The sequence below is a fragment of the Propithecus coquereli genome, unplaced genomic scaffold (assembly GCF_000956105.1).
Source record: "Propithecus coquereli isolate 6110/MARCELLA unplaced genomic scaffold, Pcoq_1.0 Scaffold67, whole genome shotgun sequence".
NCBI classification, from domain to species: domain Eukaryota; kingdom Metazoa; phylum Chordata; class Mammalia; order Primates; family Indriidae; genus Propithecus; species Propithecus coquereli.
The window spans coordinates 327,165-338,942 of NW_012152729.1; the positions used below are offsets into that span (position 1 = coordinate 327,165).

Below are 11,778 nucleotides of genomic sequence, written 5' to 3' on the forward strand. Positions count from 1 at the left end.
TGATTAGACACCTGCAGCAAACCATCACCAAGAAAGAAAGGCAAAATTCATCGGATTAAGGCAAATTTGCTTTAGACGAATAGCAACCAAAAGAGCAAAAATCACTTTCATGTTACCTCATTGGAATTATGTTCTTTGAGCATCAAAACAACAAAAGCGATAAAACACTTTGTTTTGCTTTGCTTTAAGTATCTGATAAACGTGCAACTTAAACCCTCTAATTCTAAACACCTTATAAATTATGACATTGCTCCCCAAAAGAAACCCAGTTTTTAAGTTTTATTTTAGTTAAGCCTTATTTATTTTTTCTACCATTGTCATGAAAAAAAGTATTTGTTTTTCACTTAAGAAGACTAATAAAAGCAAATACTTTTTTGGTTATCCTTTAAGAGAGGAAAGAATTCCCCCAGTAATTCTACAATTCCAAATAAGTAACACTAGGGATAGCCACACCTACAATTATGTCACAGGCAGTTAGAACTGGTCAATCTTACTATTTTCAACTCAGGGACTTATGACTACAATTGAGGAGCTGCCCAGATTAGTGCAGATTTAGGTTCAGCCAGACCAGAATCTAGTTCCCTAAGAAAAGCACAAAATTATGAAACTCTATATTTTCCTCTTTTTTCCCTACTTCAAAGGTAGCCCATGGGCAATATTCATAACACAATGTTAAATAATAAGAAAATGAAAATTTTAATATAAACCTATATGTAAATATATATGTGTATACACACATATGTACATTTATACACACACAGTTACATATAGATATACATATATACACTGAAAGGAAAGCTACCACAATTCTTATCTCTAGACCTGGAGATAAATCTGATCGCTATGCCCTGGGAGACAGCTATCCTGCTGAATACACTTGCTGGTAAGGGACAGAGTATGTGATGGACCTGCTGAAAGAAGATCTCACATGCCCAGTTTGTTCCAGTCTGTTTGATGGTCTTTGGGGTTTGCCTTGCTCGAACAACTTCTGCAAAAAAAATGCTTAGAAAGTATCTTAGAGGGGAATGTGTGGAATTTGTCGTGGAGACCAACTCGATTCAAGTGCCCCGGGTGCTGCACTGTACTCAGCTCCTGGAGACAACAGCCTGCGAGTTAATTACTCCCTGAAGGGTACTCTGCAACATATAGCATGATCAAGATCTCTCCCAAAATGCAAGTGTGCAAAAGACACTTGTACCTCTCAACATTCTCTGCCTGACTGATATGCAGCTGATTTGTGGAATCTGTGCTACTTGGGGTGATCACACCAAGCATGTCTTCTGTTGTATTGAAGATGCCTATGCTCTGGAAAGGGATGGGTTCCTTTAATGCGCTTCTCCAGAGCGAGACTTGGCGTCGAGGAGTTGCTCTTTCTCGCTTGGGCACCTTGGAAACTAGCAAGAAGAAATCCCTACAGTTACTGACTAAAGATTTAAATACAGTGAAGGAGTTTTCTGAGAAGTTACAACACATATTGGATCAAAAAAAAGAATGAAATCCTGTCCAATTTTGAGACCAGGAAACTTGCAGTTAGGCAAATTCTGACGCAGAGATCAACAGACTCCTTACTGTCTTGCACAAGCAATGAATGGCCTTTAACATTGCTGAGGCTTTCAAAGATGTGTCAGAACTTGTCATATGCTGCAACAGATGCAGGAATTCTGGGTGGGGGGGAACCAAAGTAATCCAGCAAATTCCTTTACCTCCCTCTAATTTGCCCACAAGTCCTTTAATGGAGAACTCTGATGTTCTTTTTATGTCCTCAGTGGGAGGACATAAAACTAGTACCCGTGCATAAACTTCCTCTGCCTCAACACAGTGGCATGTTCATTAGCAAGATTCCCTGGAGCTTTTATCAATTATTTTTGGTAGTCCTTCTGTTTGGTCTTCTTGTTTTCTTCAGTCCTACCATATTCCTAAAACGGTCTTTATTTGATGAATTCGCAACTTGGAAAGACCGTCTTTCAAACTTCGGATCCTATCTGACTACCTCAGCCAATTGTATGGAATAATTAGTTTTTCCAGGGAACAGGTGACAGATGGGTTTTTCATTTTTAGTGAAAGATTCAAGACTTGCACTTTGGTGGCACTGAACAATGTGGCAGGATTTGTATGCAAATAGAAAATACTTCCAAGGTAGCCCATGGACAATGTTCACAATACAACAAATATTTAATCTTTAAATCTTTAAAAAGAAAGATTTTTTAAAAACTGAAATTGGAATATAAACCTGTATGTACATATACATATATATTTGTATACACACATGCATGTTTATACACACACAGTTACATATAGATATACACATACAGACTGAAAGAAAATATCCCAAAATTCTTATCTCCAGATCTTGCCTGTATTTTCCAATTTTTCTACTATAAGTTTATATTGTTATATATCCTTACAGCTCAAGGATAAAAAACCAAACACAATTATTTGGTTTTTTAAAAAACTCAGCTCTTTGGACCAACACATTCTCTTCAAGCAAGGGTAGTTGTCCCTATAAAAGAGACAAAGTTCTTTAATGGTCCCAACAAGTTAGAGGCCACCCTCCCCTCCCCAGGTGGGAGGAATGCCTTGTCACCCCTTTGAGCCTGGGAAATGATGAATTCACTTTGTGGCCTGAATCAGGCTAAACCAAGCCAGCAGCAGGTCACAGTACAGCTCCAGGATCTCCGTGGCCTCCATGAGGTGGTCTTCCTGGATAATGTGCTCTGTACGGATCTGAGCTCGTTCATCCTTCCCAGCAGCCAGATGGTTGGCAACCTCCTTCCTTGCTCTCTGGGCCTGCTCAGCTGTAGCACAAAGTACATATAGGAAAAAAACTGTGCAAAGAGGAATTTGCTAAATAAAATAATCAGGTTATATAATAGTGTAAAACAATGTTTTTTCTAAAAACATATATACACACTCAAAATCTACTGTATATGCATAGATAAAGTTATGTGTCACTGGTTCTCAGTGTCATCCCCAGATTGGCAGTATTAGCATCACCTCGGAACTTGCTAGAAGTGCAAATTCTTGGGCTACCCCAGAGACACTGAATCAGAAACTCTGGAAGTGGAACCCAGAAATCTGTGTTGTAACAAGCTTGCCCAAGGATTCTGACACCTGTTAAAGATTCAGAACCCTGTAGTTTTATAGGTGATCTTTATTTTCTTCTTTCAGTTTACTTTTATTTTCTAAAATGTTCCATAGTGAACATTTATTACTTTTATAATAAAAAAGATTATTTAAAAAAGAAAATGCATGTAGCGCTTTGCTTTTTAAAAAATGTTTTCATAGGCCAGGCATGGTGACTCACGCCTGTAATCCTAGCACTCTTGAAGGCCGAGGTAGGAGGATCACTTGAGGTCAGGAGTTTGAGACCAGCCTGAGCAAAAGTGAGACCCTGTCTCCACTGAAAATGAAAGAAATTAGCTGGGCAACTAAAAATAGAAAAAAATTAGCCGAGCATGGTGGCACATGCCTATAGTCCCAGCTGCTAGGGAGGCTGAGACAGGAGGATCACTTGAGCCCAGGAGTCTGAGGTTGCTGTGAGCTAGGCTGACACTATGGCACTCTAGCCAGGGGAAGAGAGCAAAAAACCAAAAACAACAACAAAAAAATGTTTTCATAGGTACAGTTCCATTTGATCGCAGCACCTGTGAGTTTTATACTGTTATTTTCATTTTACAGCTGAGAGAATTGAGACTGAGGGGTTAAATGGCTTGCCCATGGTCATATGATTAGGAGTAATTGGTTGAATTAGAATTCAAGGGCAAATTTCAGGCTGCAAATTCCTGTGCTTTCTTTTTTCTTTTTCTTTCTTTCTTTCTTCTTAAGGCACATTATGCCATAGAATGAACAAGTAGAGTCATGCTGGAGAGGTAACAGATGTAACCTGTCCCAGGCAATCCACTGGGACAAGTCAAGTCATACTACTTTGTGTTATAAACTGTTGAACTGATGAACTGATGACTGAGCCTGGGAAAATAGTCTTTTCACAAGCCAGGAAAACCTCTGAGCCTCCAAATTATATACTCTGTTCACCATACCCTAAAAGTGATGTTTATCATCTGATCATGAATAGACAGAGTCACTCTGTCACGCAAAACATGTTGACCTAAGACTGCATTTGTTTATTTTTTCTTATTATTTTTTGAGACAGAGTCTTGTTTTGTCGCCCCAAGGTCTTACTCTTGCTCAGGCTGGTTTCAAATTCCTGACTTCAAGCGATCCTCCTGCCTCGGCCTCCCAGAGTCTAGGGTTACAGGCGTGAGCCACTGAGCCCCTCCTGAGACTGCATTTGAATCTGCCCTTGGAAGGGAGAATAACTAAATCCAAAGTAGGAAAATGTTCTTTTCTCTAGCCTAGACATCTCAGGGAAAAGAAATCATGGTAGTATCAGACTTGTTTCAGATAAATGCTGAACTACTGTTATATAAATACCAATATCAGTAAACAATTGTTGTGTGCCCAGATAATAGTTTGTGTTACAGTATCAGTAAACAATTGTTGCGTGCCCAGATAATAGTTTGTGTTACAAATAGAACTCTGGAGTGATAGAAGGTCAAGGTTATTATCTTCTTTCAAAAAAAAGGAATAAACTGAGGTCTAACACAGGGCTAATTTCTTTTATTTATCTCAAATCACTCAGGCACTCCATGTTTGAATTTCTTCATTTGTAAACAGGATACTGGCTGGGTATGGTGGCTCACACCTGTAATCCTAGCACTCTGGGAGGCAGAGGTGGGAGGATCACTTGAGGTCAGGAGTTCAAGACCAGCCTGAGCAAGACTGAGACCCGTCTCTACTAAAAATAGAAAAAATTAGCCGGGTGTGGTGGCACGCACCTGTAATCCCAGCTACTTGGGAGGCTGAGGCAGGATTGCTTGAGCGCAGGAGTTTGGGGTTGCAGTGAGCTGTGATCACACAATTGCGCTAAGATACTATTTATCTGGATAATAATATGTATCACTGGATTGTGAGGATCAAATAAAAGAACATGTGATGGGTGCAGTGGCACAAACCTGTAGTACCAGCTACTGTGCAGGCTGAGGCAGAAGGGCCACTTGAGTCCAGGCGTTCGAGTCCAGCATGGGCAACACAGCACAACACGCACCCCCATCCCATATTAAAATAAAAAAATAAAGAAAGAACATGTGGGCATGAGGTTTAAAATTTACAAGGGCTGTTTACACCATGAACGTCATCCTTATTGTTCGTGGTAACAATAATGGATGTCACTGGGTTTGAATACATTTCTTTTGTTTCAGGTTCTTTCCTTAGGCCCTTATTATCGAAATAATGCCCAAACATCAGCAAGATCTGGCTAAAGAATGCCCAAAATCAATTCGGAAGTTTGAGTAACAGCTGCCTTCCACCATACATTACATTAATTCAATAGGGCTATTAACTGAGCACCCAGAGAATTGCATTTACGTGTAATACTTATCTCACCTGAACCTTCCTCATAATCAGAGATCACCAGTTTTTCAGTTTGTTGAGGGGTTAATGGCTCATGTGACCCACTGGAATGAGGAAACAGCAAAAGGCAACACAAAATATGTCAAACTTAAGAAGACAGCACTCATTAGCACTGTCCGGCTCACCAGCGTAATACTACTTGAGCTGCTTGAACTGATAGAAGGAATGGCATTTTGTGTGTGTGTTTGAAAAAAGTTAAAGAAGCTCTTCCAGAAAAATTTGCCCAGAGGTCTCAAACTCGATAACCACTGAACATTTAAAAAGACTGATTAGGCCTGTCATGGTGGCTCACGCCTGTAATCCTAGCACTCTGGGAGGCCAAGGCGGGAGGATCGCTGAAGGTCAGGCGTTCAAGACCAGCCTGAGCAAGAGTGAGACCTCGTCTCTACTAAAAATAGAAAGAAATTAGCTGGACAACTAAAAATATATAGAAAAAATTAGCCAGGCATGGTGGCGCATGCCTGTAGTCCCAGCTACTCGGGAGGCTGAGGCAGGAGGATTGCTTGAGCCCAGGAGTTCGAGGTTGCTGTGAGCTAGGCTGACGTCACGGCACTGAAGCCTGGGCAACAGAGCGAGACTCTGTCTCAAAAAAATAAATAAATAAATAAAAAGACTGACTAGATAACGTTCTCTGCCTTGGTGGAGAGAAGTCCAGTGATCTGGACATTGTATTATAGTTTCAACTTTTGAAAACTTTTTAAAATTAATCTTTTTATTTTGAGATAATTATAGATTCACATGCAATTCACATGTTGTAAGAAACAACACAGAATTATCTACAGTGCCCTATATCCAGTTTTCCCCAACTTGCAAAACTGTAGCAGAATATTCCAATCAGGATCTTGGTATTGATACAGGCAAGATACAGAACAGTCTTTGAAAACTTTTAAAATATGTTGTTCACTATAATAATCATTACCATTTTCCCACAAGTCAGAACCATTCCTTTAAATTTCAAAATTGCTAAGTAAGGTCTTAGGCAATATATCACCTTGGGGATTGCGCAGTGATCTGAGAGGAAGCTTGCTATGGAGTATTTCCTCACTTTTCTTTCTTTTTTTTTTTTTTTTTCAGGACTTTCAGGTGATTGATGACTAGTTGCAAGTTAACCCAAAGGTGATCAGCTTTGAAGGCAGAGCTGAACATTATTTCACCACAAGATACAGCAGCTCACAAATCACCTCGCTAAGCAAGCTTCCCAGAGAAAAAAGAAAGTTATCAGTATTATAAGGGGTTCCGATTTTTTCACACCCACTTTATTCATTCAACAAGCCCCATGGAATTCCTGGTCACTCAGCAATCGCCTGAATATACTTGCTTCTCTGTGGACCAATCCCTCAGATATGACTCTTGCAATTCAAATAGGCATTAGGTTTCCTTCACTTTATTCCAACAGTCAGTGTTTTTTTTACTGAGCGTCGGTATTTTATTTTAGAGTTCCGCAGGAAGTTTCTGACAAAAATGAAAGTCACTGGCAAGCGTCTGAGGAAGCATACAAGAAAGGGACATATTAGCAACTTGTAGGGAAATTATAAGACCTCTTTCTAAATAAAATAGTAATGAACTTTGAAGGGAAATCCCCGTTGGAATCTGGAGAGGTCATATAACATTAAAGGCATGTGGAGATGAGGATACGGAATTGTTCAGAAAAATAGACAAAAGAGAAGCTTGAAAATTACTTATTTCTACATGTGGACATCCAGAAAACCTTTTGAAAAGTAATCTAACGCCAGGCACCAACACATTTGTAGACAAACCTAAATCTATGAAGTATTCTATAATTTCAGTGTATACTTGGGATTAGTTGGTGTTCTGCCATTGGCACCCAAAGAATAAGTTCCTTTCCCAAAATGACACTTTTACATGCCTAAGCATACAAGCAGGAAGATATGACAATATGAAAAAAGCCAGCTACTCCTCTTGTTATGACACACATGGTTTCCCAAGTTACCAGTGCTGGTTTGATGCCTGATGTCAGAAAGAGTTGGGATAGTTTTCTGAGTTCCTGTGCCTGTACTACAGGACTAGAAAAGTCGCCAATGACAACTAGACAATGTGGAGAGCTGGTTAGAAACTCCTGCGGGTTTAGGGAGAAGAATAACCAGCATAACAGGGTTTTATTTTTGCTGTTTTCCTTCCAACAGAGTAGCTCAAGCCCTCACATCACGAAAATTCAATCTACACACAACAAAGGAATTCAATAAGAATTCAGGGAAAGGGGAGAGGTGGACAAAACAGATTGAAGGTTAACTTTTCGGTCCCCAAATGTCCCCAATACCTTTAAAATCCCCCTTTAATTCACAGTTCTTAAAACTCAGTAGAGATTAAAAAAAAAAAACCTCAGTGAAACAAAATGAAGGACTTCAAGATGAGAGAGATTGAAAACAGGTAGCTAACAAATAGGCAAAATAGATAACAGCAGAAATGAGGAACCGGGAGCAAAGAATTAGCCAGGAAAGTCTCCCAGTTTGGGATAAACTAGGATATCTTTGTGACGTTTCATTCAATGCCTATTTATTAAACCAGTTTCATGCATGAGAGCCTGAATTTACTTAATATATAAATAACTTAAGTAGGAAGTTATCCAGATTCCAGAGAATAATATTTTTGGATAAATAAGGTAACTTTTGGTTATTTTAAGTGTCATAAATCTAAAAACTATATTAGTTTATTTATCACTAATATTCCTGTCAAACTGTTACTATGGAGCTTCCTACCATCAAATGTAAGACCAAAGAAATCAGAATTGCTCGGAGCAAAGAGTTCTGGAACAGGATATAGCAGAGATAAGACTCACTCTTTTGGGACTGCAGCACCAAACCAGGAAATCACCTACATTTCACCTGTTTTTTAAACAGACACACCTTTGCATTACATTACTAAGTTAATGACTAGCAGCCAAAAAACCTTTTTTGCTTACATCTACCTGTGTCAGCTCTTACAGTTTTATACAAAAATTAAGCTCTCTGAGTATGTTTCTTATTTCTTCTTTTCTTTCTTTCTTTTTTTTTTTTTTATGAGACGGAGTCTCGCTCTTGCTCAGGCTGGTCTCAAACTCCTGAGCTCAAACGATCCGCACCCCCCTTGGCCTCCCAGAGTGCTAGGATTTACAGGCGTGAGCCACCGCGCCCGGCCTGTATATCTTGTCAACGGAAAAAAAGACCAAACTCTGTAAAGTAATTTTAAGAGATTTACTCCGAGCCACATTTGAGGACCATGACCCGGAGCCACACCCAAGAGGCCTTGAGCAGTGGACTCGCTGAGGTTGGGTTACAGTTTGGTTTTATACATTTCAGGGAGGCAGGGGTTACAGGTAAAGTCATAAATCAATACGTGGGAGGCATACATTGGTTTGGCCCAAGAAGGTGGGCCATCTCGAAGCGGGGGAGGTGGGGGCTTACAGGTTATAGGTGGGTTTAAAGATTCTTTGGCCTGTAATTGGTTAAAGACATGAAGCTTTGTCTAAAGGGTTGGAATGTTTCAACATAAGGAGCTGTTTATCAGAGATAAGCCACTGGACATAGATTTCTTGTGTAAATTGAGGACCTGCAGATTTGTCTTGCATACCCTTAGGCCTGTTAATGGGTTACAAAGGATGTCACCAAGAAGGGAGGGGGGCATGATAAAGCATGTCTGACCTCCTTCCTCCTGGCAGGAAATTTAGTTTTAGGATATTCCTTCGGCCAGGAGGGGGTCCATTTAGTCAGCTGGTGGGGGGGTGAGCCTTAAAATTTTATTTTAGTTCACAATTTCTTGATGTGGCATAAACTGGCTGTCCTTGAATATACCTGTGTTAACTTAATAAGTGACTGAAAAAGAGAGAGTCACACTCAATGCAGGTTTATTAAGCCAAAATTTTAAGGATGCACAGGGGAAAAACACAGCCCACAAAGTATCTGTTGTGGACTCTCAGTAGAACTTCACATTTAAAGGAAAAAGGGGATACACAGGAAAAATGGAGGGGTGACAGAGGTGAGTAGTGAGAGTGACAGGATTCTTGTGAAGTTCTATTTGGTGCTCGGTAAATCTACGTAAGATAAGATGATGCCTTGGGACAGTCCTAGGTAGTAAAAAATAAGGAAAAAAATACATAAAAAAAAGATAAGATGAATATTCAAAAAAGGGGGTTAGAGGAAATAGTCAATGTTGGGAATCTTCTCAGCGTGGGTAGCTGAGTGAGCCTGTCTCTTCCTTGATTTGTATCTGTGGAGATAAACTTGTAATCCACATTTAAGAGTTTATTTAGGCTACAGTCTTAAGGTTATAATTGACAGGCACTCATTTTATAGGGACTGTGGATCTTGGAGGAGTTTTGTTTAAGGCTGAAGGAACTAAGAAATATTTTAACCCAAAATACATTTCTTTGCCATATTTTGAGATGGCTATGGCCAAACAGGAATAATGCTTGTAAGGTGGTCTAGGTGGGGAGGCTGGGGGAGAGATTTGCATTTATAGAGAATCTCTGTTAGATGCAGCCAGGCCCTGCCTATTTGATCTGGGACATGCTTGCTGAGAATCTGACACCCTTAAAGGTCTGAATAAAAACATTTCCTTGAGGGCTGTTATGGTGAGGCTTATCTGCATAACAAGACCACCTTGCCAGCCAGGCTTCCTTTCTCCCTCCCATGTCCAGTCCACCAAAAAAACCCGTTTAGTCATTTTCTAAGCCCCTTCATTTCTTAAAAGAGGAGCCCTGTATCTCATTGGGGAGAGGATGGCAGTGCTTGTGTGACTTAGTTGTCAGGCTCAGTTGTCCCTTTTGGCATAATGAATTTTGGGGGGCCCTGAGATTTTTATTTTTCCTTTGCACCTGGATGGTCTGAGGGTGTCCACTTGACAGTTTTAATGCCAAATGAGCTTAGCAATGAACTAGACACCAGAATGCCTGTTAGCGCTAAAACTGATGCACCGAGGGACCACAGGACTTCCCTCTTAGCCAAACTGAGAGAGAAGGAGACCATCATGAATAGTATTAATATTCATGAAGCAAAGCCCTCCCCTCTGCTATTTAGATCATAGCAGCAGCTTCACTATATTTTTTCCACTGTGCTGGGTCTGGGGTGGGGTGTGTATGTGGTGGTGCTTAATAATTTTGATGATCCTTTGTGTCCATCCAGGTGAGAAAATATCAAAATGAGGTCTAGATTCTTTAGAATATTGGAGATCATGTACTGTATTAGTATCTTAACTTATTCATTTTTATATTTCTAAGATAATATTCTCACAACAAATTCAAATAAGTTGCCTTTGTACCTTTTGACCACCACCCAATTCCACTTTCTTTCCCAAAATGACCAATGTTAACTAGTTATATAACTAGTTAACTAGTTATATATTCTTCCACAAGTTTTCTGTGCAGCTACATAAACATATAAACCACAGTTGTATCTTTTAACATTAAATACATGATGTTTAATGTATCAGACAGCTACACCCTAGGGACCACAGACCAGCCAGTACTTTTTAATCAAACAAAAATCAGTTGTTATTTTTCGAAGAGTCTGCACAAACTCAAAGGAAAAAAATCCACTGAGAATCCAATCTCTCCAGCAATCAAGCTTATTTTTTCTCAATTTTGCTCGTTTTTTTCTGTAAAGTATCCATAACTGCTTTTTTACATAGTTGTAAATTCAGCTGGCGCTCATTTCTGTTTTCACTTAAGTTAATCAGATGTTCATGATGCTAGGAAGTGGACTAATTTGTAATGAATGGTGACCTAATAATATTGTATCGCAGTCAAGGCCTCTTTCCACTAAACCAAGCTGCTTCCCACCGTACTAAACCCCTCCCTCTTATTCTCCATAAACTTTCAGGTCTCCCACTAGTTGCTTCACCTGCCCCTAGACCCCGAGGCCGGTCCACCCTCATCTCCCTCTGGGCCATTTCTCAACTCTTAAAGAGTTCCTATCTCCGCCTGGGTTCCCAGGAGGGATCTCCTTACTCTCCTGGGCCTGGGTCACCTCCGTGTTCCCCCGAGATTCCCAAAAGGAGACTTCACAAGTCAGGACCGGAAGTCCAGGAAAGGGGGGGTCGCTGAGGCCACGCCCCAGAGCTCTGTGTGGGATCCCCAGAATTTACTTAAGTGGCAAAACTGCGGGGTCATTGTGGGGTCAGAGTGAGGGGGCCGGGCTCAGCCCTATTCACGTGACCCGGTGCTAGGGAGAGTAGTTTGCTTTCCCACCAGAGGGGGCGTTGGACGCGAAGGGCGGATGGTCAGCCCCCTCCGCTCCCGGGCAGTCCTGGGAGTCGCTCTTCGGCCCGGGCAATGACGCAATCTCTCCGCGCCGGGGGCGGGGCGCGCTTGACGCC

The 11,778-nt window shown here is 40.7% G+C and overlaps 1 protein-coding gene and 1 pseudogene across 1 annotated transcript; one reads left to right on the forward strand and one right to left on the reverse strand.

Annotated features, from left to right (window-relative positions):
- Window positions 1-518: 518 nt before the first annotated feature.
- On the reverse strand, window positions 519-6,615 carry LOC105823336 (IST1 homolog). Its single transcript, XM_012660494.1, has 3 exons — window positions 6,528-6,615; window positions 2,615-2,795; window positions 519-582 (listed from the first exon to the last, which is right to left on the reverse strand). Exons 1-3 carry the CDS (start codon window positions 6,613-6,615, stop codon window positions 519-521), a joined length of 333 nt encoding a protein of 110 aa, XP_012515948.1.
- On the forward strand, window positions 903-2,140 carry LOC105823304 (annotated as a pseudogene).
- Window positions 6,616-11,778: the final 5,163 nt, after the last annotated feature.

What these genes read in the sequence shown, in the direction of transcription:
- LOC105823336 (XM_012660494.1), bottom strand. Translation starts at nt 6,615, where the DNA reads ATGTTCAGCTCTGCCTTCAAAGCTGATCACCTTTGGGTTAACTTGCAA. An exon ending in AGTCCTGAAAAAAAAAAAAA is followed by an intron (nt 2,796 to 6,527) that starts AAAAGAAAGAAA and finishes TTTGTGCTACAG; the next exon opens with CTGAGCAGGCCCAGAGAGCA. An exon ending in AGCCTGATTCAGGCCACAAA is followed by an intron (nt 583 to 2,614) that starts GTGAATTCATCA and finishes TGCTTTTCTTAG; the next exon opens with GGAACTAGATTCTGGTCTGG.